General features: G+C 38.4%; 1 protein-coding gene across 11 annotated transcripts in view; it reads left to right on the top strand.

Moving 5' to 3' along the window:
* The window catches only part of ENOX1 (ecto-NOX disulfide-thiol exchanger 1), a 363,111-nt gene that overhangs the window by 281,846 nt on the left and 54,822 nt on the right, over nt 1-26,443 (top strand). For all 11 annotated transcript variants that reach the window (XM_090131472.1, XM_031615825.2, XM_031615822.2 and 8 more), the window contains 2 exons: nt 14,876-14,982; nt 18,431-18,548. In XM_090131472.1, the coding sequence (XP_089987598.1) occupies nt 14,876-14,982; nt 18,431-18,548 (225 nt within the window). The remainder of the gene's footprint in view (nt 1-14,875; nt 14,983-18,430; nt 18,549-26,443) is intronic.

Raw genomic sequence — 26,443 nt, 5'->3', positions numbered from 1 at the left:
CAGTGTGAGGAGGTAAGACACAGGCACCATGCATGGCCATGCTGTTCAATTCACACCAGGGCTTCTGCATTTTTGTGTGCAACAGCCAGCCCTAGTATTCAGAAATACCTTCTTTAGCTGCATTCAGAATAATCCCCCATTGTCAGCAGGCTGAACGTTAGTTAAATCTGTCTAAATTAGCCCGTTTGTCACCAACTGTTGTGGAACATCTGTCACTTGGAAATGGAGATCCCTGTAGTTTCAGGTGGGAACTTGCAGTTTGGCTATCTGGTTTGTTCCTGTAATGTGCTGAATGTTCAACGTACAGAAACAGAAATAGGTCTGGCTTCAAAACATGATTCTCAGAGTGACGCAGTCACGCAATGGCCTGGAAGAAGAATTTCTGGCAGATCTGGCCTGTGAGGACAAGGTCAGCAAAAGCACAGGCTCAGAGAAAGGTGTTACATGCCATGGATTTTATAAGAACAAATTTTATGAGCTCTCCAGATGCTTCACACTGGTTATTTTATAAGCATCATAAACATTGGCCATTATTAGCATTAATGTCTTATTAAAATTCTCTGCAAACTTGCTATGAACAGATGGATGATGTTTTTTGCTTTACCCATGTATATGCTTAAGATTGCTAAACATGGAGACTGTGAAATGAGCTTCCTTTTTCCAAGAATTTTCTTGTATTTGAATATCTGAGGAATGTTTTTATGCCTCCTTTTCTATTGTTTTCCCACAGCCCTATATAATGAGCTACAATATATCGCTTAATATGAATCTGAAAATAATGATTGTCCAAAATAGATGGCTGCTCTATTAAATTCTGCAGAGTGACTAAAACCAGCTCTGCTGTTCTGCAGTAGGATCCAAAAGTCTAATGTAATGCTACAGCTTCGTGGCCATTTGACATAGATATTACAGTACTTTTAAAATAGTGTGTCATGTTCTAAGTCAGATGGTCAGATGTCCAACTCTGAGCTGACCATTCTGGGCCTTTTGTGCATCCAGCGGAGAAAAATATGTTTTTCAATATGATGAGTCATCAGATCCACATGGTAGTACTCTTCCAGTGAGATGAATCATCCCTTGGCAATTCCATCTATTCTCTGCTCCCCATAGAGGACTCACATGGAACCAGCACCAGATGTCCAACTTCTACATGCGTAGTTTGGAGTAGACAGTCTTAATAGAGAAGAGCACAGCATAAGGGTAGATCCTGGTGTTAGTTATAAATGTCAGAATTGAAGCAATGTGTATTACGGGGAATGAAGAAGAAATATATTAACAAAATGGACTGGAAGTGCACTTACTTGGAACACATATACTCTATATATGGGTCTCAGAGTAAAACTGAGGATTTCTGTGACCAGAACATTTCAGTTTATTGGCCCAGACACTAATGAAGTACATGTATTGAAATTTCCTGCTACCATTTTCTGCTTGCAGGTATTTAGAAGTTTACCTAAGCTAATTACCCCTAAAAATTTGGGTCAAATGTTCAGGACATGAATTAATTACCCAATCAAGATATTTGTTCCAGGATAATCAGCAAAATAAAGTATTGCCTTTCTCATACCACCAACCTACAGGCTCTGATTTAAGTTCTACAGGGGGTTTTAGCCTTCATGTAGTGCTTCTTCAGTTATTTAAAGGATCAAAACAGAAAAATGCCCATTTCCTTCTTCTTTTTATTAAGTTACTTAGTTTTTCTAGATTTGAATCTGTACTTGAAATGTGGATCATTCTGTCTTTGTGGTTTGATTTCTAAATTCTTCCATTTTGCTTCCATAACACTGCTGCATGTGACACTACTCTCAGACTTTCCATGTATCTCCTTTTCATTTCCTCCCAAACCACCTTTTTAGCCTAAGGCTTATAGATGTTGATCTTCATGTTTAAGAGAAATGGAAGAAATGGAAACCCTAGAGACATCTGCACTGGGTTGTTTTTCAGACTACACCAAAGCTGCAGTTCTTTCCTCTGAATTTCTCATCCCTTCATTGTAAATTTAATCTGTTTCTTACTGAGGTTTCAGACTACTTTGTGCAATGCCCCTAGACAACATTTTTTAAAGTACCTATAGGTGAATAAGAGCCAAAATCCCTCATTCAAATATAAATTTGGTATCCCAAGGATTAGACAAAGAGATGAGGGTGTTCCTAAATGCAGGTAGATGGACAAACGGTGTAATTAACAGAAGTGCTCCATGATTCAGTACTAAGCAGCTAATGACACCTTCTTACTTGGTAATTTTTGTCAATCTATTGGATGAATCTTCCAGGTTCTTAGACCCCAAGTCTCTTTTCAGAGCCTATGAAACAGTCTTTTGTGGGCTCTGGAGTAAGAGTGGGAAGGTAATTTCTCCCCAAGAGCTTCCTGGCCAGATTACATCTTTGTCACGTGGTAGATTTCACCAGGCCTTCAGCAAATTTTGGTGCCTAATGGTCAGAACAATCTTTATGGAGTAATGTTTAAATACCCTGAATGCTAGTGAAAGAACTGTACATAAGCCTCCCTCCTTCCAAGAATACTCCAAGTAGTAAAGTGCTCTGAAAGGGATTGTTGACATCCCATAGGGCATGTGTGACAGACTTTCAGCTGCAGTCATTTATTCCGCTGTAATTAATGACAGATATGTCCTTACCTCTTGGTGGATGTGAGATTGCTGGAAAAGGAAGCCACTTTCCAGAAACCTTGGGATCCCTCTGTGCATTAATTGGCATCAAGGAGAAGGGAGACACTGCAGGTTCTCACCCTACCTTGGCAAGCATTGGTTGGTTCACTGGCTCTCAATAAGCAGTTTTTGAAAACAGACCTCTAAGTTTCTTAGACACATCTAAAGGTCATCATCTTAACTTTTATTCACAATGGCTAAATAACAACCCAACTTGTGACATTAGGAAAGCCAGTGGCAATTCAACGTAGCAATCCCCAGCACTCCAACTGGGCCCTATGTATGCCCTAGTAGGCCATCCTAATATTTGCAGCAGACCTTATAGGCAAGCTACACATCACCTTTTTTTCCACTTCAACTACTAAATGCTATGTCATTATAATAACAAAACAAAGCTATTATGAAATTTAGAACATTTTTAAGCGAAAAGATGCAATCCTCACTGGAACTGCTGTAGTATTTGTACTGAAAATAAAGTTTGCCACTAACTGAAACAAAACTGAAATCTTTTTCTTGGTACAGCTATAATTGTGATCAAGGATTAATACCATGTAGTTTGGAGCAGCTTATAAAGTCTTAAAATATGAGGATTTGTATATGTGGATAAAAATGTCATTATTTATTCTTTTTAAGAGAAGGAAAGAGCACCTGAGTGAGTCACTACTTTTGCCTGGACAACATGCTGATTTCTGAGAGGGTCAGAAAAAGTACTGAAATTTTAATTATACCAGTTGTTCACCTTTGTCACAAGGTAGCAGAGGAAAAGTCCATGTGTATGTGAGTGTTATCCCAGTTATGCAAGGAGCTGTGATCAGAATGATGTGATGTGGTTCTCTGAATCTAACAGTTCTCATGTATCTACGTGATACTGCAAAGTGCACTACTGCACTTTCCTGAAAGGGATATGGAAGGATGTGAGGAGGCATCCACTCTGTTTCTCTCACCTTTGAAAAGATCAGGATTGGCACCTCAATTCTTCCTGCCCTCCCTGCTGAAAGACCTTAGCAGTGTATTACAGTATTCTGACATTTTATTAAATTACTGAGAGTTACCCAGTATTCAGTATATTTCTCCTAGTTGATAAAACAAACAAGAAAGAACTTAAAGAGAAATAACTCTGAAGGGAAATCATGGAATCACAGAATCACAATCACAGAAACACAGGGCTGGAAAGGACCTACAAGATCATCTAGTCAACTGTCCTCCTGCTACCATTGCTACCACAAGCTACTAAACTGTATCTCATAGCTCCTCATCCAGACAATATCAAACCATAGGATGGCTTGGGTTAGAAGAGACCTTAAAGATCATCTAGTTCCAACTCCTTGACATGGGCAGGATTGCCACCCACCAGCTCAGGCTGCCCAGGACCCTATCCTGGCAGGCCTTGAGTGTCTGCAGGGTTGGGGTACCCACAGCTTCTCTGGGCAGCCTGTGCCAGTGCCTCACTGCCCTCTGAGTAAAGAATTTCTTCCTAACATCTAACCTAAATTTTCCCTCTTTTAGTTTAAAACTGTTTCTCCTTGTCCTATCACTATCAGATCATGTAAAAAGTCGATCTTCCTCCTGCTTTATAAGGACCCCTCCATTACTGGAAGACCACAATGAGGTCTCTCCGGAGCCTTCTCTTCTCCAAGCTGTGCAGGCCCATCTCCCTCAGCCTTCCTTCATAGGAAAAGTGCTCCAGCCCTCTCATCATCCTTTTGGTCCTTCTCTGGATCCACTCCAATGGCTCCACATCTTTATTTTTGTGCTGGGGACCCCAGGCCTGTATGTAGTACTCCAGGTGAGGCATCATGAAGGCAGAGTAGAGGAGTCAATTCCCTCCCTCTCCCTGCTGATCGCCCCTCTTTTGATGCATGTCAGGATACTGCTGGCCTTCCAGGCTGCAAGTCACACCACTGACTCATGTCCAACTTTTCATCTGCCAGAATCCCCAAATCCTTCACTGCTGGGCTGCTTTCAAGTTCTTCTCCCAGTCTGTATACATATCTAGGATTGCCCCAACCCAAGTTCATCTTGTACTTGGCCTTGTTGAACTCCTTTAGATTCACATGGGCCTATTTTTCAAGCCTGTCCAAGTCCTTCTGGATGGCATTTCTTCCTTCTGTTGTATCAGCTGTACCACTCAGCTTGGTGTCATCATCAGACTTGCTGAGGGTGAACTCAGTCCCATTATCTAAGCTGTTCATATAGATGAAAAACACCAGTCCCAAGGCAGAACCCTAGTGGGCACTACTCATGACCAGCCTCCACTTGGACATAGGGCCATTGACAACAACCCTCTGTCTGTGACCATCCTACTAAATCTTTATCCACTGAATAGTCCACCCGCCAAATCCATATTTCTGCAATTTAGAGATAAGGATGTGGTATAGAACCATATCAAAAGCCTTGTAGAAGTCCAGGTAGTCCAGTATTGGTTGCCCTTCCATTTTCTACTGATGTTGTCAATCCATCATAGAAGGCCACCAGATTGGTCAGGTATGATCTGCTCTTGGTGAAGCCATCTTGGCTGTCTCAGTTCACCTCTTCATCTCATGTATGCCTTGATATATCTTCCTGGAGAATCAGCTCCATGATCTTCCTAGACACAGACACAAGGCTCGCTAGCCTGTAGTTCACCAGTCTTACTTTCTCCAGTTTTTAAAAATGGGGGTGATATTTCTTTTTTTCCAGTCACCAGGGACTTTGCCTGACAGTCATAACTTTTCAAATATGATGGAGAGTGGATGTATTCTGAACAGATTGAATAAAATTATCCTTACTTCTGGACAGTTCATTTTCATTCTCTGATCTCTCTGGATATGATTTAATCTGCTTTAACATTATCAGTACAGTCACAGATATAATCTGAATTTTAATATAAAAAAAAAGGAATAAAAATGTTAAGAATCTTTTTTGAGATTTTCTTAAAAGGAGATCGGAATAAGTAAGTTTTGTTTTTCTTCCTAATTTCACTTCAAAAGTTCCTCTTTTACTTTTGAAAAGGTAGCATTTTCAATGACACATTGGTGATTGCTAAAATTACCATCTTATCAGATTTGCTTTAAATACAGTATCACAGTTCTTTTTTTGCCAATAATCTTTGAACCTTTTAGTATATTCTTTTAGTATTATAAAGGAAACTGGTTTCATTACAGATATTGTAAGCATGCTAGTTAAAATTTGCTTAGCAGTCAGACTTTTTATATGCATTCATGTTTTCTGAGTATTCTTTCAATTGCTCTGCATTAATAACAACTTTTAAATGGATTTTCATGCTCTTTAATTGTTCGGTCTTACAGTCTTTTTTTCTTTCTTTTGCCAGTGACTAATTCAAAAATAGGAGCTTGCTTTATATGCAATTTTTAGGTCATCATTAAACTCTTTGTGAAAAAGATTGAGTCATATAATGTGTTTTTACAGTGCAGCCCAGATCTCAGTTGGTGTCATAGAGTGCCACTATAATATAAATAAAAACATTAATCATTCCTGTCATTAGTTGCCACTATTACATTCTACTTTAGTGTACTTCTAAAAAAAATATTAAGTACAAAATAACCTCCCCAACCCATCCAGTACTTTTTGATTAGCTCATTTAGTAGGCATGCTGTTTGCTTGCTTCTATACTGATAATTTGTCCAGTAAATCTCAGCTGGGTATCTCTATTCTTCTTTACTTGTCCTCCCATTTCCTGTCTAGCGTACACATGTTCTGAAAAGCATTTCTATCTTGGATGCATCTGCTGTGACAGAGAATAGACGTGAAAGACTCTGTTTCTGTTTTGTCTCACATTCTTATAATTCTTTGCCGTTTTCTGGCAATATAAGCCTTTGTGGTTGCAACCTGTAGTGTTTCAGATAGCTTCTTCCTTTGTGTTTCATTTTCCTTGGATTGCTTTGTTTCTTCCATTGTCTGTAGCTTTCACTCCACCTGAAGTCAATAGGAATCTTGGTATCGATTTATGTGCAGCCAGAATTTCAGCAAAAGCTCTTGTCCTGTTATTTTTAACACATTTTTTTTTTCTTCATGTAGACCATTAAATATGCATGCTGCTTTACAGAAGAATAAAAGCTCTCTCTCCCAAGAGATTTGTGTCTGAGACACCATTTTAACAATTCATCCCACTTACCTGGATCCTGTAGAATCTCTTAGGTTCAAAGGAAGAGGCATGTTCTTGATTCACGTGGAAATCTGCACTTGTACTTAAGCTGTCTTGCTGTGTAAGGTTAGAGGGACTTGCAGATCTAAAATTGTTTAGACCGTTTATGAGTGAATGAAGAAACCTTGAAAATAAAAATATTAATAATCTGTGCAACTGTGTTTGGTTGAAATATTTACTTCCTTCAGTAGGTCCACTCTTGCTTCATTTCCAGTCATTGGATTTGTCCCAAATGGTATCGTTTGTGATGATGACAGAGATGTTAGAGAGGCAGGAAATGATGGGAGTTTGGGAAAGGGATAGAGTGAGTGGGAGAGAAAGATGGAATTGTCCATCAAAAGGAAGCAAAAATCTTTATTAAGATGAGAAAAGAGACAATAAACAAAAAAAGAGAAGGGGGCAACTCATGGTGGGCAGGGGAACATAAGATATGGCAGCAAATGGAGAAGTAGGTGTTCCCATAGAAGAATGTGTGAGACTTTTTTTTTGTTCTGCTTATTTGCTTCAGCAAAGGAAATCATATTATGCCTGAAACAAACATAGCCCTCCTGATCTCCGGGGAGCATCATAAGCTGCAAGATCCCCAGCAAATTATCACTTAGAGGGAGTCCTTTCACTTTGTTGGACCTGCTTAGATTTCACTCATCATCTCAGTTCTTCGCTATCTTCAGTTTATCGCAAGGTGTTTGTTTTGGGTTTTTGTTTGTTTGTTTTTTTGTTTGGGTTTTGGTTTTGTTTTGTTTTGTTTTGTTTTGTTTTGTTTTTTTTTGTATTTGTTTTTTGGGTTTTGTTCGTTTTCTTTTGAGGATAGGATTGGAAAAATGGCTATTCCTACTTCTGCTATTTTTAAATCCGAGAACTGAAAAAAGATCCAGCAAACCAAAAACAACAGTAAGAACAACTAATTAAATGCAGTGCATTGGGTAAGGCTGGGGGAAGGCTTACAATCTTGTCATAGTAATGAGGAAAGTAGCACTGACTTTATCTTCCTCTGAATTGGTAAGACTTCTGTTACAGTTTTTTTTGTGTGTAGATGTGGGATTTTTTTCTTTTTCTTTTTTTTTTTTTTTTCTTGTATGTGTGATGGTGTGGGATGGTTTTTTGCTTTTTATTTGCTTTTGTTTTCTGGATGTCAACACAAGGTCCATAAAATCTGTTGTGTAATATAAGACGGTGGCATTAAAAGAGCAGGTACAATACATTTGTACCTGCCCTCCTGGATTGTGCTGGCCTAACATCAGGCTCCTGTTTGTTGAGAAATGACATGGAGGTGAAGTGGTCTTGTTGAGTGCAAGTGATTTATCACATGGCTCAGTGCCAGCACTTGCTATTACATCAAGCTGTCAGTTTCTTTTCTGTAAATTAAACCACATTTCACAACCTAAAAGTTTTTCTAAGCTTATTTTGTAGACAGAATTTCTAGCAATACCTTGCAAGGCAAACTGGGCTCTACTTAATCAGACCATACATTTTTATTTTCAAGTATGACAAGGAGTATTTTCCCTTTTCTATAACCATTAATTGTTGATATTTAACCTCAAGCAACGAACAGTGCAGGGTTCAGTATAAATCCTGAAAATTTGAGTTTTTCTTATCCCCGTAATACTCCTTTCACTTTTCATCACTGTGTTTCTTAGCTGAAAAAAAGAAGGAAAGAAAAGAACCACTACTAACACTGAAGTTAGATATTTTTATAAGGCAAAAGATTATCATTTATGTTGTGGGACAAACATTTATGGTATTTTCCGTCAACTAAGTGGGAAAATCTGCTTATCACACTGTGAAAAATAATTACTGGATAGACCAGACAGTTGAGTGGAGAGAAACAGAATGAGGTTCAACAAGGGGAATTGTAGAGTCCTACATCTGGGGAGGAATAACCGCATGCATCAATACAAGATAGGGGCTGACCTGCTGGAAAGGAACTCTGCAGAGAAGGACCTGGAGGTCCTGATGGAAAACAGGGTTGGCCATGAGCCAGCAGTGTGCCCTTGTGGACAAGAAGGCCAACGGTATCCTGAGGTGTATTCAATGAGCGTGGCCATGAGTTTGAGGGAAGTGATCCTCCTCCTCTACTTTGCCCTGGTGAGGCCGCATCTGGAGTACTGTCCGTAGTCCTGGACTCCTCAGTTCAAGAAAGACAGAAGTCTCCTAGGAAGAGTCCAGCAGAGGGACACAAAGATGACTAGGAGACTTGAACATATCCATTATGAAAGGCTGAGAGACCTGGGACTGTTCAGCCTGGAGAAAAGAAGGATGAGGGAGAATCTTATCAATGATTATAAATATCTAAAGGGCAGGAGCCAACTGGATGGGGCTCGGCTCTTTTCAGCAGTGCCCAGTGTCAAATCAAAAGGCAATGTGCACAAAGTGGAACATAGGAAGTTACGTATGAACATGAGGAAAAACAACTATGGGAGTTATAGACCATTGGAACAGGCTGCCTAGAGAGGTTGTGGAGTCATTTTTTCTGGAGATAATCAAAACCCACCTGGACATTTTCTCATGCAAGCTTTAGCAGGGGGATTGGATTTAGTGATCACCAGAATCCCTCCCAAGCCCTATTATTCTGTGATTCTGTGATTTCTGCATCAGTCTGGTACAGACCACTGCTGCCTACTCAATCTCTTACTAACCCCCAACAGCATATTGCAGGTACCAGTCTGAGTTAGATGAAAGAATGATAACAGGCTATATCTTAAAGAACCTCCAGCCACCCGGACAGCAAGAAAACCAAACAATAGGCTGATTTTTTTTAACGTATTGTAGTCACAGTTCACCTCCTTTTTTTTTATGTCCATGAAGTTTGTTCTGTTTAAAAAAAAAAAAAAACAAAAAACAAAATGAAACCTAAGAAGGTTTTCATTTAATTGTAGTAGATGAGTCTTTCTGCATAGCCATCAAAGTCTATGTGTTCATTATAAAAATCAGTAATGGCATTTGCATATACATGGAGCTGATGACCATTGATATATTTAATACTACACCCCATTCCTTGCACCACAGTCTTCTCCAGGGTGATATTTCCAACTTTGATTATTCCTTCCTTTGCTAGACTGAGGCAGACACATCAGTTTCTCACTTTTTTGTTTGTGTATTGGGTAGCAGGGAGGACCTGCAGGTTTTCAGTTTAGATGTGTGAAAAATAAGTTATTTTTCAAAAGTAAACAGTATCATAACCAAGAGGCCAAGGATTTGGTTCAGATTAATTAAAAAAATGTATTTATTTCATTATAGTTCAATCTAATTATGGTTTCTCTGTTAATGTCACATATCATTTTCCTACATGCACTGTATCTTTGGACTTATTACTGAGGTCTGTTCAGTATTCACCAAATGCCTTTCAGGACTGTTGCCAGAAATAAGCTTTTTTCTATCCAAAACTGACCTGGAGACTCTAATTCATTCACTTACAGCATCTAGCCTTGACTACTGTAATTCCTTGGTTTGCTGGGCTTGGAGCCAAGTTGATTGGCAGGCTCCAACTTACTCAGAATTCAGCAACAAGGCTTCTGACCCAAACCACGCCATCTCTATATTCTCCTTATGCTGCAAATCTGTATAACAGTGTAAAGGAAACTACTACAGTTTCCTTTACACTGTAATTTTATGGGTGGAATTTTTCTTTCATTCTGCATGTCAGCTGTCATGCTCTTACAGAATTTTTCTGAGCTAAATTGCCATATGTTCTATTCTTGCACCTACAGCAGTTTAGTGCAAGGTTGTTTTCATCCTGTATCCCTAATTAGTGGAATTTGAAATGAAATTCAGTATCAAATCTGATTATTTTTATCTTCCAGTGAAGATCTCTTGTTTTTATTTTAACACATTGTGTTTCAGTTTCTATATTGTTTCACTTTTTTACTGTGGGATGTCATAAAACATTCAGTTGTTGATGTTCTTTATTATTGAATACAAGAAATTAAAAATAATATGCATACATGGCAGCTGATAACGTGATCAGCAAGGGAAAAATTGGATCCCTCTTGCCTCCTGAACACAAGGAAGAATTTCAGCCTTCACTCAATCATATTTAAAATAGTCTGCTTGATAAATGCAAAAATGGGTAAAAGTTTTCTCTCTACCTCTTGATCTACAGATAAGGCAGTACATTGGTTCTCATTTCTTTCTGTTTTCCTCTGGTAGTGTCATTTTCAAGCAAACTATCAAATTTTCTCTTGCCATGAAGAGACGGCAGTCCTATCTTTTTTGCAGCTTTTACTGGCATAATTTAAGGTACTCTTGTTGTTGTTCCTAGTTTTTTCAGGTTGTTTTTACATTTACACTTGACAACAATACCTATGACATCTTTTATGGTAACAAAAACAGAGATCTAAACTTTCATGCAATATGTTTACTAAAGCCTGCACCTCTAATAAAATGTACTGTAGTTACACTGCAGTCATTAGACAGTGACAGTTCCACATCACTTTAGGCTTAGATGTTTGGGTCTTATCAGTTGCTTATAAATCAGAAGAAAAACAATTACCTAAAATCTTTTGTCTGAAACATGCCACATAAATTACTAGGCACAGAATAATTCATTAGGAAAGATGCAATTACCTACACATTCTAGGTTATATTCATAGAAAAAAACAATGACATAGCTTAGACCCTTCCAGAACAAAGTGTTTTTTTTAAAAAACCTAATTTAGTAAGGAAATAGCCTTGCATATGGTCAATGAAAATTTGATACAGCATGGAACTTAACAACAGATGTTTGACAATGAATATTTCATGCTAATTAATAATTCTACTTACTAGTCACAGTTGATAGTAAAGTGCATCCTAGAGCTCAAGGTGCCATAGAGATATAGGCAAGACCTGTTATTTCATTTTAAAAATTTCCTTCTGGAGGTCAAGAGATGGTCTGAAAATCATGGCCAGCAGCTAGGCTGGGAACAACTGCTTCACTCAGATTCTCCAGATAGCAGCCCAAATTGTGGGACTTCTCTTTGGCCAAATCTTACAGAAGGAGGAATATGTTGTCTGGAGAGCTTCTCAACTGACTCCTGGTTTCCCCTCATAAGTGTGTGCTGCTAAACTAATTATTCATCAAAATTGATCTCAATCGAGGGTGGGTACATTACGTCTTGTCTATCAGTTACCAAAGTGCAAGACTTATTCCTGTTTTAAGCTTACAGGTTGTCTATGAGAGAGTAAATGAATCTTGATGCAGCATGAATTAAGCTACAAATAAATGTGACCTGGCAAAATGGTTGTATACTAGATTGGCATCTCATAAAACAGCAATTAGGATTTTGGTGTAGTGCAGGAAGACATGAAGACACTTTTCTGTACTGTTGAACTATGTCCTCACCATAGTCTCAGCTACTCTTTAGCTCTAATGTAATGCTTGGAGACCTTTTATTTTGGATATTACCTAACCATTGTTTGTAATACTCCATAGCCTAACATGCTGTGTATAATTGCTGTATATACGCTGATAATTTCTTTGAATACCTAAAAGTGAGACATTGGTTTTTGACATATATGATTATTTATTTCCATAAGGCCCCCAAAATCATTTTCTCTAAGTCTCAGAGTCGGGGACCCTCAGGACTTTTGGCTGATCTCAGAATCTGACTTTGCTTTCACACCCATCCTTTCAAAAGTGAAGCAAATTGAGCACAATAAGCACTAAAGTATGAGAAGAACTAAAGGGTAACTTAATCTAACAGCAGGTACAAAGAAATTTCTAAAACGTAGATGTTGTTAATCATCACATGAGTTATGAAGGGCATTCATTATTCTCCCTTCTGTTTCCCTTATCATCGTTTGTAGCCCACTGGATGATATTTCTCTAGATTCCTTGGTTTTTAACATCTAGTACTCATAGTATTCAACCTTTTTTTTTCTTTCAAATATTTGAGAGTAAGTAATTGAAGGAGATCCTTTTTGTGCTCTCCATTTTGTCTGTGGCAGTTATGCACAGAAAACTCTTTGACATCTCCTGTCTGGTGTTCCATTGAGGATAGTTTCTAAAACGATCATATAATGACTTTTGTTAAATCTTAGCACCTGTTCACAGAATGCAAATTAAACACTTCAAAGTTCAAATGTTTTTCAAACTTCATATGATCATATTAATACCCATTAGTGCAAAATGGATCTTCCATATATCTTTGTCAATCTTTTCTACTTGAATTTCCACTTGTAAACTAAAAACAGATTTTTAATTAAGCAAGATTTTCTGAGCACCTGGGTCATCAACACAGTGATAGTAATTAAATTCTAGCCTCAGTTTCTACACATGTAATAATAGAGTGCTGCAGCATTTTCATTCTTTTGAAATTAATTGAAAAATGTACACTGCATTACTTTGTTGATGCATCCACTTCCACTCCAGGCAAATTCTAATGTGCTGAAATTATCATATCTTCAACAGAAACTTATAGGGATAACAAATGGATCAGATTGTCACAGCAGTTTTGAAGCAACTTTGTTAGTATAAACATTTAAGATTTACTTTTAATAGAAGATGTACTTCTATATCTTTAGAAGTTAATTAGGTGACCCAGATGATTGCAAATAAAATCTTCTCTTGTATGGCATTGTAGAATCATTTAGGTTGGAAAAAACCCTTAAGATTATCACATCCAACTGTCATCTAACATTACCAAGGCCACCACTAAACCATGTCCTTTAGTACCACATCCACGCATTTCTTAAATACCACCAGGGCTGAGGATTCTACCTCTTCCCTGGGAAGACTGTTCAAATGCCTGACCACCCTTTCCATTACAAAGTTCTTCCTAATAACCAGTCTAAAACTCTCCTGGTGCAATTTAAGGAATTTCCTTGTATCCTATCTGAGAAAAGATACCAGCCTTCGCTTTGCTACCACCTCCTGAATCTGGAAGCAACCTGCATAGAGGTAAAAAAGAATAAAATAAATGAATGTGATTAATTTCCAGATGTAGAGGTGAAAGATCTATCACTAACTTACAAAGTAAGCTCACCATTTTAGGAATAATAGATTGTTATATATAACATCTGTGATTTGAGGAGTGAAGGAGAGAAGACAGCAGTCAACTCGGTGAGAAACCAGATCAGAGGTCATTACAGCACTTCTGCTACTTTCTCCTTCAGTGAAGGAGGGGAGAAGGAGGTACTGCAAGCAAAGCTTTAAAAAACAGAGTGAACATTATTTCAGCCCAAGAACCCAGAGGTCTTGTAGTTAACTGTGCCAGGATCAAGGCAGCTTACATCTCAACCAAATCATTTTGAGGCAGGTCACTGTTTTGGAAGGGCAGCATTGCTTGTAACTGATGTGAAGAGAAAGACAATAGAATTGGGAGAAGAGGTTCTGGTTTAGGATGAAGAAGCAGTTAAAAACTTAAGTATCTTAATCATCATTGACAATTGCCCTATACGGTGATGTCTGGCTTCAGAATGAATTCCTTTGAGTTGAATAAGGGAAGCCCATTTCACATCTCTTCCTTGAAGGCAGAAAAATGTAACCATTCATATATATAAAAAAAGTACACCATGGACATGAGAGGAAGTGAGCTAGCACAGGTGAGCTTCTATATATTAAATAAAAGAGAAGCAGCAGCTGCTGCTACAGCATGTAGCATTTAAATATGATTTAGCCTTTCCTATCTGCTGGCAAATTCCCACTGTCCCACACTTGAGAGCAGATCCTGCTTGTTTTCCATGCTTTCATTTGTACATCCTACTCATCTACAGGCAGCTGTCACAGGGGAGTACGTGTCAGGTTTATGCCTTGAGTTTCATGCCTATAGTCACATGCCTATAGTCGCACACATAAAGGCACATGACTGCACAGAAAATAATGGCAGACATCACTGGGAAGCAGCTGCATGCATGTTCTTTGGTACGTGGTTATAAGTTGTGTAGACTAAAGTTGTGGAGACAGACTTGAAGGGAGACATCTCCAACATTGATAAAATGTAAGTACAAAAGACACATCATTGGATGGATATTGATGATGTTGTTTCAGTAATGACATCATCCATAGACTCCTAGTGTCTTTGCTTTGCTTCTCTATAGTGATCACAACATAAATTGCTTGTCTTGTTTGACTTCCTTGTTCACCAAAGTTGAGCAGATTGTCGCCGTTTTCAACGCTTCTACCAGACAAAAAGCTTGGGACCATTTCTCGAAAGCCCAGCGAAAGAACATAGACATTTGGCGAAAGCATTCTGAGGTTGGTGATTTTATTATTACTTTCTATCCATCATCTCACAGCTGGATTGACACAGAACGAGTGTGATTGTAGCTGGACATAGTGTATTCAGCAATATTTACAGCTGCCATTTTAGCTGTTAATCAACTGGCCGTTTTACAATCTCATCTTACAGTATGAATTGTTCCCATTGCTCTCATAAGGATAACAGTCATTAAATAATGCTAAGACAGAGAGCAGTGTGTTTTTATTTTTCATGCAAGATTTTGGAGATTGTTGAAGGAATATGTTTACTATCTAAAATAATGAACTGAAGTAGTGAAATTAGTAACGCTATTTTCAACTAAGAAGAGAATTAAGAATTATTAAAGAAAAACATCTTTTTAGGAGTCATCATGATCTGGTTTCTAAAGGAGGATTATGTAGCACAGATTTTTTTCTGGTTGTACCATCACATGGTCATTCTAAGATAACTTTGCCAGAAAATAAAGTAAGAGAATTTCTTTCTTAAATAAAGTCTTGAGCATATTCGGTCCAGAATTACGACATACTCCTTCCCATTTGTTTTATATTTTTCTTTACTAAAGTAGATAAATCATTTGTATTGATTCTAAGTATATTGCTTGCAAAGAAAAGAGTGTAAATGCAATCATAATGCCACACAGAGTTAGCAATGTGGGAACATGCATGTGTGACTGTCATAAGCATGAGCAGAGGAATTGGGACTCAAACTCTCCTTGCTGCAAGTGGCAGCAAGGGAAGCAACAGACCTCATCTTATGTTTTGGTCATCCAGCTTTGTTTTTTAATTCAGTATATACGCTATGAACCTGTATTTTAAAAAGTAAGTACCACTGTCTTTGTTTTCTTTCTTTCTTTCTTCTTTTTTTTTTTTTCTTTTTTTTTTTTCTTTTTTTTTTTAATATGAGCAATTTACATGCAGTCGGCTTATCTTCACATAATACAGTATGTCGATTATTAGTATCACAGTCCTCTAAATGATTTTTCTCTGTCTCAAAATAAAAACTTTAGAAGGTAAGGTGCACTTATTTAATTATTTTGTAGTACACTTGGAAAATGAGTGTTGTACACTTAGTTTGAGAAACACTAAGTGCTGTGATATAAATCATTTGGATAACATTTTAAGTGCCCATTAACTAATGCTAAATTACAGTTGAATACCAATGGCACTAAATGTAACATCCACATGAATACCAAATGAATTCTTTATTATCGGCGCTATTATGGTGAATACCGAATGACTTCACGATAATGGGACACTTAAAATAAAATGTTAGCATAATTTATTGGTACAAACTGTATTTTGCATTTTGCTCACAATATTTCATAAAAGTAGTGGTTAAAGCCTTGGTTTAATTGGAAGCTGGGAAGTTGGGGGCTGATATTTGTCTTATCTTTCTGAAAGGTATGAAGATTATGATTTGTTCGTAGTTTATTTCAATTATGCTAAGACTATCCCTTCTTAAACTAACTTTCTGTAAAGGGATATGGTGTATCATTGATTTGCTGACTACAAAATAGAGCAAATTGACAAATAAACAAATGTTTAATGGAAGAAAATGTTTATCTTTCTAGAAATGTTAATTTACTACTTGCTTTTTCAATTATTATTGCCTTTTGTTTTTCTAAAAGGAGGAGAATAGGACAATAAAAGCAATTCAAAAACATACAAAGTCTCTCAGTAAAACAATATGTTTTAGAAATGCCTGTTTTTCAGATGTGAAATATGATGGAAATGTACCAAATTACAGCTTTGATTTAGCTTTGATATAGTCTAACCATTTTCTGCTGATTTGTTAATTACCTGATCACCTTCCCTTTTTTTCAGACTTTAGGAAAGCTTTACTAGAAAACCAAGCACAAAGCAAACAGTCATGCACATTAGTATTCTCCATGGAAAATTATTGGCTTTACTGATAGTGTAGAAATTGAGGCATCAAGGCCAGTTGTTTCCTCTTTAGGAGGGAATAAAGGGGAGGAAACTGCATACTGTTCCTGTATGTAGTCAGTATTCCCCAGAAAAAAAAAAAAAAAAAAAAAAAGTGCAAGTGGCATTTTCCAATGAAAAAATTAGCTTGCTAATTTCTTCCAGACGTGTCACCTATTGGGTGAGATACTGATTGACAATTAACCATTTTAGTCTGTTGTGTTTTTTTTTTTTTAATCTGAAATCACTTTGATGTAGAACGCCCACTAATTAGCCTCCTTGCCTTTGCTGTGATTAACGGGCATGTATACATTTATCAGACTATTTGAGATCTCCTGATGAACCATGGGCACAGCTCAAGGGAAACGCCTTTCCTTTTTCACAAAGTCCCTCACTGATGGTTTATTGTTAATTGCGTGGAGCTGTGGTTGGGCTCTTCAATTCCATTTCCTCCTTTTTTGAGCCTCTTCCTTGTTTCGAAGATTTCAAACCACCTCTTTGGGAATTAGGCTCTTTGTTGGCAGAAAAATTAGCTGTCTGCAGGCTGAAAAGGCCTACACTAATCACAGTGCATCATCCCCGTGTTACACCTGACAGGATTATTAGGACAAAATAGAGTTCTCTCAATCTTCTCAGCACTGCCTTTAAAAAGCCAGCCAATGCACCAATGCCAGCCTTTCTGCTGGGAACAAAGACTGTCTAGACTCCCACAAAGCCCTCACGTCTGATGATCCTTTCCCCAAGGAGACATGCACTGGCTTCCTGCTCCCTGCGCTTGTGGCGGTCACCTAGACACCAAGTAGTTGTCTCCCATCATAATGCAGAAACTTTCAGGACAGTGCTATCAGGCTGGGTCTTTCAAACCCAGGGCAATCTGGGCATTGGGGGATGGAGGAGAGACTGCTTTGGTCAGCATCAAAAGCCTAAAATATAGGATGCTCCATCACCACTGATTGCTCCCAGCTGCCCTTACAGTCAGTGGGGAGAACTAGGCAGTTTTAGAGTGCAGTTAATCTGATTTTTGATAGTTACGTGATGGATGTGAATTGCCCAAAGTGCTTGGGCTTTTTACATTTCTGTGAAGGATGTCTGTAGGAACAAGTTTTAGTGGAGAAACCTACATTTGACCAGAAGAATCCTTCCCCAAGTGACAGTGAAAAGCAAGAATTCTTTATACCTTAAGAAGGCCAACAATTTCTCTATCAGACTAATTCATATCAGTTTTAAGCATTATCTCTGCTGCTAAAACATTCTTCTGTGTTTTGCTGAACTAAAGAGCACCTGACATGGAGACTCACTTTCTCTCTCATTTTCCCCAAGTGTTACCTTTTATAAATTCCATTCTTCCTCGTGAAGAATTCTTCATGATACTGTTCTTATAAATATTCATAGGCAACTACATAACATTACAATGACAAATTATGTATAATTAAAAATCAGAGCAGTTTTAAAAACAAATACTACTGATAAAGCGGTGACTTTCTGGAAGTTAATACTGACAAAAGATCATTTTGGATTTTAGGAGCTCCGAAATGCTCACAGCGAACAGCTCATGGGAATCCGCCGGGAAGAGGAGATGGAAATGTCTGATGATGACAGTGGTGACAATCCCAGTAAAAAGCTGAGAGTAGATGATTCAGGTAAAGCCAAATCCCAATATAATGTCTCCAAGTACATACAGCTGTTGTTTTAAAAGCAAACAAAAGCTTACATATGAGAAGTGACAAATTAATCGCTGATTATATAAAACAGTATCTTATTTTAAATCCTCATAAACTAGTTATCTGAATGTACAAGCTGTACATAGCAGGCATGAGGTTTCTCTTGCCTTCTGTGATATACAGTGATGAAAACTCTCCAATTCTGCCCATGGCTGAAAGTATCACGTGTCTTTAGTACACTGTTTGCAATCCTGCATAATACAGTTTTATTCCATGGTTGTCAAAACTAACTTACTATGGGACCATTGAAGTTCTATTACAGTCAGTATTCTCTAAGCCTTACCATTCTTTGCAGTAAGTACACAGTAATGTAGAGCCTCTCTAACTAATACACTATACAAGTTTAACTGTGTTTTGTGGAATTGAATTTAAACAGTACATATTTTGCAATACAGTACTGTATACTGCATTAATCTGATATATATTAGATGGCTATCATGAAAGAGAGAACTATGGTGCTTGTAATATTTGGAAAGCAGAGCAACTTTTCCAGCTTCTTATGAGTATACCCAAGCTATCCAGTGTGTACACTCAAAGAGTTGGCTCACTAAATTACTGGTAACATGATCTGGATTGGAACCTTTCCTTGTTTTCTTAACATTGGCTAATGAAATTGGGAGTAGCTAGCAGGAAACTTATCTTCAGAAAGAAAATTTACAGAAGCTGAAGCCAAAGCAAAACTGAACTGCTAGCTAGCAATGAGCTTTACAGAAGGTGAAGAAGGAGAAAGTAGTAAAGAAAGAAACCTCGAGTCTGAAGAGGACAAGTTTGGTCTATACTTCTATGTGTAGGCACCATATTCAGAAAGGAAAGAATATTATCCCTTCAATGAGTTAAAGTGTTCATAGACAAACTGACTCCTCAAAATACTGTGCGGTGAGTTCAAATGACTCCAGAATTAAAGACCGAAGAAAGGACCATCATTCTAGTGAAGAAAGTTTTACAAAAGTATTTCTCTTGAAGGGAGAACGAATGTTTTTTTCTGAAAGAAAAAATGCATCAATAAAACCTCTAATAGGCAGCCTTATTTTTTGCTTGTTTTACTACGTGGATTTGAAATTTCTAGAGACCATTAGTGTGGAGCTGAGACAGTGGGTCTCTGCAGGCAGAGCACTGATAGCAATCAGAGATTGTTTTGAATGTCTTATCATTTTACCTTGACTATGTCCAATCTTGTGGAGAGAAGTCACTAGAATTAACAACAGGAAGATAGAGTCAGGAATACAAACAGCTTACGCTCCAGAAAAGGAGTAATGATGTTTTGAATTGTCATATTTATCAGTTCAGCTGGGTTTAACATATGCATGCCTAGGGCTGAGTATGCAAGTCATTCTTTTTGCCTCTGATTAATGACATCACAAATGAGAAAGCATGTTTGTTTTTCTTCTATAAAAAGGGACATTTCTGTCAAATGTCTTGATATCTGAGATTTCTACTGTGTACCAAACTACTTCCATTTATTTGTATTGTTATACTATGGCACTTGACACCACTCAGTGATGAGAGCAGCAATTCCAGAATTGTGTTGCAAACTAAATCAAAATTTGGCAGTGTGAATCCACTTGAGTACTTGTCCATCATTGTCCATTCTACTATTCATCATCCTCTTGATCTTAGTGGAGATGATCCAGCCTGCTGCATACATATAGTCCTCCAGTTCTAAAATTATGTTTTATAGCTTTCTTCTAACATTCTATTCTCAAGTCAAGCATGTAGGTTTGATTCATTTGCCACTGGCAATATGAGGAACTTGAAGTTATTGTATATAAAATATGGACAAATGAAAAGAAAGTGAGAGAAGAGCATTTATTTTTCATTTTTATGTACAGTATTTTTTAAATTATTATTGGTGTTAGCCTTCTTTTCTTCCAGAATCACTCCTTTATATCAGTGGAGTGGCTATTTCTATTCATAGTCACCTCTGTTTAACAAAGAATGTCTTTTATTAGGAGTCTTCCATGACAAAGAAACAATTCTGTGTGATGAGAAAACACTGTCACTTTCCTTATTTTTAACCCTTTCTCTTATAATGTTTGCTTAAACAGTTAACCATGGGGAGGGCAGAGCTTGAGTAACACAAGAGTATATTGTCTCTCTTCAATTCAAGGACAGAATGTACACGTAAAATCTAAATCCAAAAATATCTGAAGCAACCAGACATGATGAATTGATTTGGATAATTCCAGAGTTTTGGACTGCCTGTTCTGCTATCCTAAGGATTTTCCTGTGGAGTTTACTTTTCAGCCTGGTCAATGCATTTCACCATCTACTTGAAAGTAGAAAGAACATCTCTGGGAGGTTAGCATTCCCACATCCACAACAGGTGACAGACATTCCCCCTGACTCTCACACTGGTGTCAGATCTTTTTTTTAATTAATTCACCTAGTTAAATCACAGGTCTATGAAGGTATAATTTCAATTTAATTCAACAAATTAGATTGGTTCCTAGGACCTCATTCTGTCTTACTGAAGTCTATGGTTTCATCAGTCCTCCTATGTAATTTTTTTCTGTTACTCAAACCATTTTCATTCAGAAATAACACCACATCTACAAGCATTTTTAGCTACTGTGGTGCTGAGTATTTCACAACTCCTCACTGCAAATTCCAGGTATTTGGGACAGATGATGAAAAAGTTAGTAAAAGTGGTTTGTGTCCTTTTTTTGTCAAGTTGTGGAAGGTATTAAGTCTTGCAGTAGAGTAATTTGTGTTGTCTGTTAGAAATCTGCATGTTGTTTGTTTGGGAAAATTCAGGCTTGCTACTTTCTTGAGGCAATAGGGAACAGATGAAGAGGGACTTGCTGCAAGGTTCATCACTCCATTCTAGACTAGAATCCTCTACTGGAACAGGCTGTCCAGAGATGTGGTGGATGTCCTGACATTAAAGACACTCAAGACCAGGCTGGATGGGGCTCTTAGCAACCTAATGTAGCTGTAGATGTCCCTGTTCATTGCAAGGGAGTAGGACTAGATGACCTTTGGAGGTCCCTTCCAATTCTCTGTTTCTATGATTCTACTTTTATCTGCCAATTGCTCTTCTCCTACTTGTTTATGAACCTAATTTACTGATATCTTTGGCTCTGCAGCACAGCTGAAATAAGAACTGGGACCTTTGGGCTCCTGGACCTGTCTTCCATCCTCCAGTATACAGGACAGGGCTGCCTCCTGCACAAAAATCTTCTGCTCTTCCTGGTGTTTTACAGGTCATTCTCCTTTGGACTAGTTGGTACTCTACTCTAGTATGTACAAGCTAAATCCTCATTCAAAGTGAAGGCTCACTACCTGCTTGTTCTGTTGGAGAACATCTCAAACAGATGCCAGACCCCCCCTAAACACTCCAGGGAACAAGGAAAACAATAAGTTAGCTGAGCCGGAATACATGCCTAATCATAGGAATCCCCCCCCTCTTGATTTACCAAAGATTATTTGCTCTATGGGGAAAGATAGCAAAAGGCTAACATGAAAGTAAGTGAGTCTGATCTGTGGGCACAGCTATTCCTTCAGAACAACGTGGTTTGCTTTTTCAAAATTCAGCCCTTGAACAGTGATTTTTCTGTGTTGTGGATTCTATAGTTTAAAGGGACAACAAGAGGATTGCTGAAGTTGGGAGATTGGTAAGGAAAAAAAAATAATGATGATTGGCAACTCAGTTAATACATTTGAAAGTCAAGGTGCAGCTACTGAAGCATTATATCTGTGGAAAAAATGAGATTCTGTGCTGGAGTCTAGAGGATGTAGGAAAATCTTCAGAACAATCAGGATTTATGGATGCTTCATCTCTCACCTGCTGGCACTGGGAGTAAGGATCCACATGTAAAAGCCTCCAAAGTAATTTTAAGAATTAGTGAAGTGAAGCTGCATGTTGTAAGAAAGAACTGAAGTTTGGTTTATACCTAGAAGTCACCTGTAATTTTATTTTTAAGGGGAGGTGGGTTAATCTCTTGCTTTTGCAGTTCTCTGTGATGCACCATTAATTCCAACAACTCCAGCTGCAGTGAGAGATGGCAGCCAGCACCAGGGGAAAGGAAGGAACACATGGTGCTTGCAGAGGAACACAGGAAAGATGGAACGGAGGTCCCAGAGCCATTGGCCAAGTCCCAGTTCTGCTACAGAATTCATGCCAGGACAAATCAATGCATGCATAGTTTCTCAGTGGAGGCAAGGATACCTCCTTTAATTCCCCCACTGTCTGTCTTGTCTGCATGGATTATAAACACCTCAGAAGAGGGCTGTCTCCAGCCAAACATATTTGGAACAGCCCACTCTTTAGGACCCTGGAACATTTCGCTCCATTGTATTACCTGTGATGATGTATCTGAGACAGAAGCGGCCCAAAAGGCCAGCAGTATCCTGGGCTGCTCCAAAGAGGAGTGGCCAGCAGGGTGAGGGAGGGGATTCTCCCCCTGTGTTCTGCCCTCATGAGGCCCCATTTTTGCATCAAGGCCTGGCACCCCCAGCTCAAGAAGGATGTGAAGCTGTTGGAGCAGATCCAGAGGAGGACCACAAAGATGATTGGAGGGCTGGAGCACCTCTCCTATGAAGAAAGGCTGAGGGAATTGGTCTTCTTCAGCTTGGAGAAGAGAAGGCCTCATTTCTGTATTTCAGTACTTGAAGGCTGATTATAAGCAGGGGGGGGACTGACTCTTTACATGGTCTGATAGTGATAGGACAAGGGGGAATGGTTTTAAACTAAAATAGGAGAGATTTAGGTTATATGGTGGAGGAAATTTTTTACTCAGAGGATGGTGAGGCTCTGGCACAAGCTGCCCAGAGAAGCTGTGGATGTCCCATCCCTGGAAGCATTCAAGACCAGGTTGGATGGAGCCTTGGGCAGCCTGATCTGGCAGGTGGCAACTCTGCCCACAGCAGGGGGTTGGAACTAGATGATCTTCAAGGTCTTCTCCAACTTTAGCCATTCTATGATCCTATGATTCTATGATCTTAATAATGTGCTTTCCGTAGTGATTGCATGCAAATAATAAATGGTAGATTAATCAGCGTATGCACAGTTTGAACAAGATAAGCGCTGCCTTCCAACTCAGGCCAGCTGAGACCTCCATGTCAGGATAGTGAAACGTACCTAGGCAGGTGCCAAGTTTAGACACGACAGCTCTTGACATCTTGGACAGTAGCCTGTATCTTAAAGTGCTCCTCTGAGCCGATCTTTGCTCTTTGCAACATCAGTGGAGTTAGTTGCCATAGGAGACAGTCTGGATGGCGGGCAGTCCATCTGGCAAGAGAGCCTAAGTCCTTGTGAAAGTCAAGATGTGACAATTGCACCTTGTGCATGCAGCATAAGACAGGCTTTATAGTATTGTCCTGAAGTCTATTCTGAAAGTTGCAAGCCTGGCAAGTTTTCAAGGAAAGCCTGAAACAACACCAAAGTGATCTGCTTGGTGCTTATACATCTTTTTTTTTTTTTTTTTTCTTTCCCTCTGCAATGTAATCTTCTTTTGCTTTCTTTAAGTCTTGTTTGAATGCAGAGATGCACACATGTGATGGAAACTGTGCTTTATAGCAGGATTAAGCTAGTAGAAAAGCTCACTACAATCTTTTTACAACTTGGAATAGAAATTACTGAGCCCCAGCTGTGTGGAGCTGAGCTTTGTTCTTCCTTTCCCTCTGCCTGACCTGGTGTCGTGACGAATTTCATGTCAGGTCTTTGTCTTCCTACTGATTCCAAAATCAGGTTGTTCTCCCTTTCCTTTCTTGTAAACCTAACCCTTTATGTGATTTTTGGGGGTGGGGAGCTTTTTTTTTTTTTTTTTTTTTTGGCCTGTTTTCATAGGAGTTATTTTTTTCTGTCATTACTTTTCCGTTTAATAGCTTTTTAACACAGATTTTGTGAAAGCAATCCTGATATTTAGCAAGCCCATAATTTCCTTGTCTTCCTTTTAATCACTTATTGGTAAAGATAATGTAAAATAGCAAGATGTATTTACTTAAAAAATTAATGGGCTGGCATTGGTTTATTCCTCAGATAAATCAAAACCTTTCAAAGCCATTAGCAGCTGGTGCCATAATCAGCCCTGTGGCAGTAAGCATACAGAGACTTACATGAGGAAAATAAAACCTGTAAGCAAAATCTGCTAACTAGGTTTTATAAGTTGTCTCAAAAAGAAAATAATTTAGTTCTGAAAAGCCAAATTGTGACCATGCTGTTGCAATCCCCCTCTCTGGCCAGAGAAGACAGCTGATTAACCCTTTTTGGGCTCTGTGATTGGCATAACTTCCCTGTGAATGGCAATGCTCTGGAGACCACGGAAACAATCAGCTTTACTCCCTGGGACCATCAGAGATGAACACTAGAAAGCAGCACAAAATGATTACTCCCTTAATGCAAGGATAGTCTGCTCTAGTGCTTTTCCCAGCATGCCAGTTCAGAGCTGTCATCATGAGGCAGACTCCAATATTGTACTTTAAAATGCATTCTGATTTTCTCATCACTTTTACAAAAATTGGCTGAAAATCAGGAAGCATGTACTCAGGGGCTTAATTTTGTGCCTCCACTTTTAAGTCCATTCGGTTATGCCACTTGTAGCATAACTACATTTGTTAATTCTACTTGTGCAGCTGAAATTAGCAGAAATGTTGTAGTGAATCAGGTCTGGAGGCAGAAACACGGAACCATTAAGGCTGGAAAAAGACACTAAGATCATATAGTCCAACCATCTCCCTGTCCCCACTATACCCACTAACCATGCCCTCCATGCCACATCTACACTGTTCTTGAATATCTCCAGGAATGGAGATGCCACCACTTCCCTGGGCAGCCTCTTCCAGTGCCTGGTCACTCTTTTGGAGAATAATTTTTTCCTAATATCCAACCAAACCTCTCCTGGTGCAACTTGAGGCCATTCTCTCTTGTCCTATCGCTGTTACCTGGGAGAAGAGGTCAACTCCCACCTCACCACAACCTCCTTTCAGGGAGTTAAAGAGAGTTGCCAAGCCTGTCTGCCCCAGGGAACAGGGCAGGCAGCCTCTTCCTCTCCCAGGTACTGGGTCAACCCATTGGCTTTGGGATGAAGGTCTGTGCTGCTCCAATGGTCCCAGCATTGAAGGTGTTACCAACCTAACATTCCATTTTTAGAGGAAATAGACACTTCAAAGACACTCCCCTGATATGGGTTTTAGGAGGATGTCCCATTAACTACAAAACAAGTCTGTTGTGCTTTGATGCTTTTCAACTGCCAGAAATACTATTATCTAGATTACATTTTCTTATGTTTTCTGGGTATTTTGTACTGATAAGGTTTTATGCAAGATCGTTACATATGAGAATAGATTTAATCCTGTTTTTAGTAAGCTTTAAGGACACTGAGGGATTATTTATGTAATAAGATGCAAAGTTGCTATGGAAAATGCTATAGCAACCTAACATCTTCACAAAACCAAGCAGCCACTTGTGACAGCAATCTAAATTTACATTTATTTTAGTGTCATTTTATTGACATTCTTAGTATCTCATTTTGACAGCATGTTAAAATATGTTTTGCATTCATGCTAGAACAAAATTAACAGCATGTTGTTGGAATGAAGATGATGCCTATAATTTTTGGAGATAATTTTAGCATATTTCATTTTGTGTAAATAGCTTTAAAATAGTAGTGCAAAGAAATTTGGGTGTATCCCCTCTGTAATACAGCAAACAACATGCATTGAAAGTAACATTTCATGAGTCAATGAAAGCTGAACTGTTTTTATTTATTTGCTTGATATCTGAATGAAAATATTTTTAAGAAAGAAATGATTTTGTTATCAGAATTTATTTCAAATCCTATATCTTTTATTATAACTTTCCCTGTTCAGGATAC

This window comes from Phasianus colchicus, chromosome 1, assembly GCF_987193195.1.
Source record: "Phasianus colchicus chromosome 1, bPhaCol1.hap1.1, whole genome shotgun sequence".
Classification (NCBI taxonomy): Eukaryota; Metazoa; Chordata; class Aves; order Galliformes; family Phasianidae; genus Phasianus; species Phasianus colchicus.
This window is presented reverse-complemented; position numbering and strand designations above follow the sequence as displayed.